This window comes from Echinops telfairi, unplaced genomic scaffold (genome assembly GCF_000313985.2).
Source record: "Echinops telfairi isolate 266 unplaced genomic scaffold, ASM31398v2 ScPeMD7_2;HRSCAF=8, whole genome shotgun sequence".
NCBI classification, from domain to species: Eukaryota; Metazoa; Chordata; class Mammalia; order Afrosoricida; family Tenrecidae; genus Echinops; species Echinops telfairi.
Genome location: NW_022103898.1, coordinates 66,708,836 through 66,714,914, shown reverse-complemented (window position 1 = coordinate 66,714,914; position 6,079 = coordinate 66,708,836). Strand labels below are relative to the sequence as shown.

General features: G+C 49.0%; 1 protein-coding gene across 1 annotated transcript in view; it reads left to right on the top strand.

Moving 5' to 3' along the window:
* Positions 1-1,366: 1,366 nt before the first annotated feature.
* The window catches only part of HELB (DNA helicase B), a 37,082-nt gene continuing 32,369 nt past the window's right edge, over positions 1,367-6,079 (top strand). Inside the window, exons 1-2 of the mRNA XM_045288911.1 lie at positions 1,367-1,553; positions 3,611-4,018. Coding sequence (XP_045144846.1) covers positions 1,367-1,553; positions 3,611-4,018 — 595 coding nt within the window. The remainder of the gene's footprint in view (positions 1,554-3,610; positions 4,019-6,079) is intronic.

Sequence of the window (6,079 nt, the reverse complement as noted above, 5' to 3'; positions counted from 1 at the left end):
AGCGGCGATATCGTCCTCTTGGCTTGGTGGGTCAGGAAGTGCTCCACTCTTTTCCTCCCCCTTCATTTACTCCCATGTGCTCTGATCAGACAAGTCCCTCTCTCAGAGCTACAGATTCAGTGCTGTCCTCTGAAATAAATTCTTCTGGGGGGAGGGGCAGATGTCCACGCAGTTGGGATTGGGGCCAGCCCCGCAGATCTCTCCACTCCCTACAAAGCTTTCTTATATACATATGTCTACATATGTCTTTCTTATATACATACAATTTGTTTCTCTAGTCTACCCAGACTCACACAGGCAGCCATTCCAAAGACAGAATCCTGGGTCCTGTCCTACATCCTATCTACATGGATTCTAGAACTCTATACTTGAACAAGTGACTTACCTACTAAACACCTACTGCTGAGGTGTGGACTCCGATGGACTCTAGGAAGGAGAACTGCTCCCTGGGGTTTCCAAGGCTGTAAACGTTTATCAAATGAGCTCCCCCTGAGCTACTGATGGATTCCAGCCCCTGACATTTCCATCAGTAACCCAGCACACTGTGCCAGCAAGACTCCAAGAAGTGGTTTAAACAAAAATCAAACAAACAAATCCACTGCCGCCAGTGGGTTTCCTTGGCTGCCAATCTTTAGGGTAGCAGACAGCCTCATCAACCTCCTTTAGAGCAGCTGGTGGGTTAGAACCAACTACTCCATCCACCTCCAGGTAGGGGGTCCAAGGCCACCGAGGCTCTTTTAGGACCCCTAGTGGCGCACTCATAAGCGCTCAGCTGCTAACCAAAAGGTGTGCAGTTGGGACCCACACTTGTGGGGAAGAGAGGTATGCCTCAGAAACGGATGGGGCACTGCTGACTGGCCTACAGGGTCGTTGTAAGCCCAACGGCCTTGGTTTCCGCGGTCCTTGCGGAGTTCAGGAAACCACCCCAAAGACAGGTTTCTCGAACCCCAAGTCACTGTTGGCAGTGGTGGTGACCGACCACGCGGCAGGAAGCTCTCTATTACGGCATGCTGGTTTTTCGGAGCTCGGAGATATGTCCCTCTGCGTTTCTGTCTCCGCAGGAGACGTCGTGGGCCAGCGCCCCCCCTCACCCACCCACCCGGCGGGCTGCACCCGGGGTCCCTCCGGGGCCCTCACTTTCCGACGCTAGGACCTCCAGCTCGCTCCGGTTCCTGCCCGGGACCTCCTTGCTCCCTCCGCCCCTCCCTGGGAGGTGGGGGCGTGGCGTCAGTGGGGCCCCGCCCCTCGGCGCACGCAGGACGCGATCCCGGAAGCTGACAAATTCCAGCCCCGAAGCTGATTGGCTGATCCCGTCTGTGTACGCCCCGGGTTTCCCCGAGTTTTGTATTGAGCCTGGGGAGAGAACATGGCCCTGCCGAGTCAGTGCTTGCGGGAGCTGCGGGGACTTCTGTACCCGCTGAAGGACCCAGTGGAGGACGACAATGACTGTCTCCACGGGGGTGCGGAGGAGGATGAAGACCCGGTGTTTGTGGACGCCGAGGAGCTCTGCAGTGGGGGCATAAAGGCTGGCTGCCTCCCGGGGCCCCTTCGCGGTGAGCTTGCACGCTCGAGCCCAGGCCTGGGCTCCGGGGATGGGCTTGGTGATTCCCTTTCCAGGCTTGCCCCAGCCAGGCGCCCGCTGGTCCATTGCTAAGCCCTTGACCCTGCTTCGTCCTCACCCCAAACGAAACTCACTGACGTCGAGTCGATGCCGGCCCGATAGGACAGAGTAGAATTTTGCCTTTATGGGCCTCATAGACCAACGCTTTCAAAGCCCCATCTTTCTTCCGCGGAGCTGCTGATGGTTTCAAACTGCTGACCTTGCAGTTAGCCAGCGTCTAACCACTACATCACCAGGGCTACTTAGGATAAAATGGTATGATTAATAATAAGAATAATAACAATAGCTGTGACTATATTTGAGCATGTGCTATGTGTGAAGCTTGGGCTTCACCCTTATCGTATTTAATGTTCAGAAATCCTCTGAGGTAATTTTCCTGAGGAAGTGGTCGTGGGGAGGCTGTTAAAACTTGTGTAAGGTCGGGGAGCAGGTGGATTTTCTGTATTTACACTCAGAATCAGGACCTTGGCTTTAAACCTATCCTGCCTGAGTCAGTAGACTGTAGCTACTTGGAAGAGAGCACCAGGAGGAACTTAACTCAGTGGTTTTTAACTTTGTGTCGTTTTCTCTTCTATAAAATACAGGTAGTCACCGATTTAGGATGTGTGGATGGCACTGCGAACACCATATTTTGTGTTTTGTAGTATGCACTATATACAATGTGACAGTGAGTCCTTTGCTGATGTTATTACACTCACGCTAACTCCACAGACTAATGATTTTGAAATGATTTCTAATAATTTCTAATCAATAATACGATTTCTAAAGATACTGATCAGGAAGGGCAATCATAAAGAAAACTAAATAAGAAGAAAAGGTATTCACCTTAATCGAGAACCTATTGATGGCCGAGTAGTCAGTAGAACAGAGCCTGTTGTAAGTTGGGGACTACATGTTTGCTGTGACTAATATTTTACAGTCCAGACCAGTGCTGCCCATTGCTATCTGCTCTAAAGAGTACGGTAGCCACTAGCCACTTGTGGCTAATGGGAACTTTAATTGAAATGTGGCCAGTGTAATGGAGGTGCTGACATTTGAAAGAGGCAAGTTTTCAAGTTATTTGCGGAGGGTCATTCATTCACTCTCAAAAGTATCATTGACTGGGAACCCTGGTGGTGTATTGGTGTTTGGGGCTGTGATCCACATGGTTGGCCGTTTGAAACCACTAGCAGCTCTTCAGGAGAGATACTGGGCTTTCTACTCTGGTCAACAGTTACAGTCTCAGCAACCCACAGGGTTCGCTCTCAGTCGGCAGTGACTGGACAACAGTGCGTTACTATGTGTCCAAGGAGCCCCGGTAGCACAATGTTAAACACCAGCATTGCTAACTGAAAAGGCCGGTGCTATGACCCCACCAGCACGACCATGGGAAAATGACCTGGTGATCTGTTCAGCTCTGAGTTGAAATAGACCGAAGGGTGCACCACAGCACTTGTGTTTTCAAGCAAGTTGCTCGATGCGATAAAGTGATAGGTTTCTCTCTTAATGGAACTTTACAGAGTAGTGGATTACATAGAAAGTCTTCACATAATCCCAGAAGTAACTGCAAGACTACTTAGTGCTCTAAGAGGTTGTTAGGCTTGCACGAGGAGGCGATTTTTAAGCTGCGGTCTCTAGGACACTGGAGGTGAGGAGAACATTTAAGATGGAACCACTGGTGAGGAGGCCCTGTGGTAGGAGGAGCATGACATGTTTAGGAGCTAATGGGAGAAGGCCAGCATTGGCTAAGAACAGAGCAGCAGGAAGAACAGACATTCGCTGTTCATTGTGTGTGCCTCTTGGTTTACACAGGCAGTTGAAACACAAGTTTCCCCTCTAGAGCACTTCAGTATAGAAATACACATGGGGGTGGAATAAAGTGTTACAGACGCCCCTAGTAGACATCTGTATAGGTTTCTGAGGTGGGGTGGGTCATTGAAGAGGATAAGACATTGGCGATGGAGCTTGAAAATATCCTAAAATTCTTCTTCCTTTTCTTTTTTTTTTAAGTTGTCATTTGTGATGAAACTACTGGAGAGAAATGCGAAGTGTTCGGACGTTTCCCGCTGGTGGGCCCTTGGTGGCGAGTGAAGGTGCGCGTGACACCGGTGGGGAAGCGCTATCACACTCAAGGGTCCCCATCCTACTTCTTGCAGACTGATATGTCGCCACCAAATCAAAAACACATCTGCTCCCTGTTTCTTCAGGAGTGTCAGGCCCCCAGTGAGTTTACAACTCACTTTTTAAAATGGGTACAGGAAGTATCAAGCTATCAGGACCTAAATTTCGAAACTATTAGAGAAACATTAAGGACTTTTCACAAGGAAAGTGAAAGGAAACATAAAAAGAAAGCAGCACAGAATGAACAGGAAGAGCCTGTATCAGACTCCGAGACGAGTCTTCCGCTGGAGAGTACAAGTAAGTGTGGTTGCATCCTTTGGCTTTAGTGTAATTGAGTGGCTTATCACTCGAGGGCCGCATCTTCCTTTGGGTTTGTGAACGTGTTTGGAGTGTGTTGATCAGAGAGTAGCCTGGTGTGTATAGAATGTACTCCTGAATGCCATAGGAAACCACTGAATGAACATAAATGGGGGATTAACAGGATCAACTTTGTGATTTAGGAAGATCACCATTTTACATAACCCTCCTGTGTTGCTGAGCATGTCCACCGGAGAACAGACCGTGCTCCCAGTTGATCCTACACACATTCCTGAGACTGTCAAGCGACTCAACTATGGTTCTTTCAAGTGGCTCCTCCCCCCTCAGACAGAGACCGCATGCTTCACTTATGCCGTCCATTCCACAAAGCCACTGAAACTAATCTTGAACTTGTCAAGGGTTTCATTTTACTTTGACCAACAGTCAACAACTGAGTCAAGCCAAATGTATTGCATTGGGCAAACTGGCTGCAAAAGACCTCTTGAATGTGTTAAAAGGGACAGTGATGTCACTGTGAAGACGGTGGTGCTATCTGACCCAGGCCACAGAATTTTCAGTGACATCGTGTGCATGTGGTAGCTGGACAATGGATCAGAAAGACTGAAGAAGTGATGCCTTTGAAGTATGGTGTTGGTGAAGAATATAATACATCCCATGAGTTGCCAGGAGCCCAGGTGACATAGTGGGTTAAGCATTGGGCTGCTAACTACAAGGTCAGCAGTTTGAACTGCGAGGGAGAAAGATGAGACTCTCTGCTTCCATCAACACTTCACAACCTTCTAAATGCTAAGGAACAGGTCTCCTCTGTCCTATAGGCTTATTATGAGTCCGAACTGGCTCGCCAGCAGTGGATTTGGACAGAAGAGTAAACAAATCTGCCTTGGAAGATGTGCACCCAGGATGCTCCCTAGAAGGGAGGAGGATGAGACTGTCTTACAGAACTTGGGGCATGTCGTCGGAGGGAGCAGTCCCTGGAGCGAATACCAGGCTTGGTAAAGTAGAGGGCCAGCACAAAGGAGGAAGACCCTCCAGCGGGTGGAGTGACAGTGGCTGCAACAATGGGCCCAAACAGCAACAGTTAGGAGGATGGCGCAGGACGGGGCAGTGGTTTGTTCTGTTGTACATCAGGTAGCTGAGTGCTGGAACTGAACCGACAGCTCTGGTCATTGGGTTAGTTTGTGCTTAGTCATCGGGCTGCTAACTTCAAGGTCAGCAGTTTGAAACCACCTCTGCAGGAGAAAGTGAGACTTCCTACTCCTGTAAAGAGCTACAATCTTATAGCCCTACTGGGCTTGTGCCCTCGTGAAGAGATCACTGAACATATGGGTGTCATGGGAAAGTGTGGTGAAGAAACTAGTTGGTACCCGGCTATCAGAAAGAATGGTATCGGGGGTCTTAAAGACTTCTTAAAACAATCAGCCATCGACTCTCTCACACTCTCTCACTCACTCACTGACTCACCCTCTCACTCACTCTCTCACTCACTCACTCACTCTCTCACTCACTGACTCAATCTCTCTCTCTAATTCACTCACTCTCAATCACTGACTCACTCTCACTCACTCACTCTCACTGACTCATTCACTCACTCGCTCACTCACTTTCATTCACTGACTCAGTCTCTCACTCACTCACCACTCACTCTCTCACTCACTCACTCACTCACTCACTCTCTCACTCAATCTCATTCACTCACTCACTCACTCATTCACTCACTCTCTCTCACTCACTCAATCTCATTCACTCACTCACTCACTCACTCTCTCAATCACTCACTCACTCACTCAATCTCATTCACTCACTCACTCACTCACTCACGCACTCACTCTCTCACTCACTCTCTAATTCACTCACTCTCATTCACTGACTCTCTCACTGAATCACTCTTTCACTCACTCACTCTCTCACACTCACTCAATCTCTCTCTCTAATTCACTCACTCTCAATCACTGACTCACTCTCACTCACTCACTCTCACTGACTCATTCACTCACTCACTTTCATTCACTGACTCAGTCTCTCACTCACTCACCACTCACT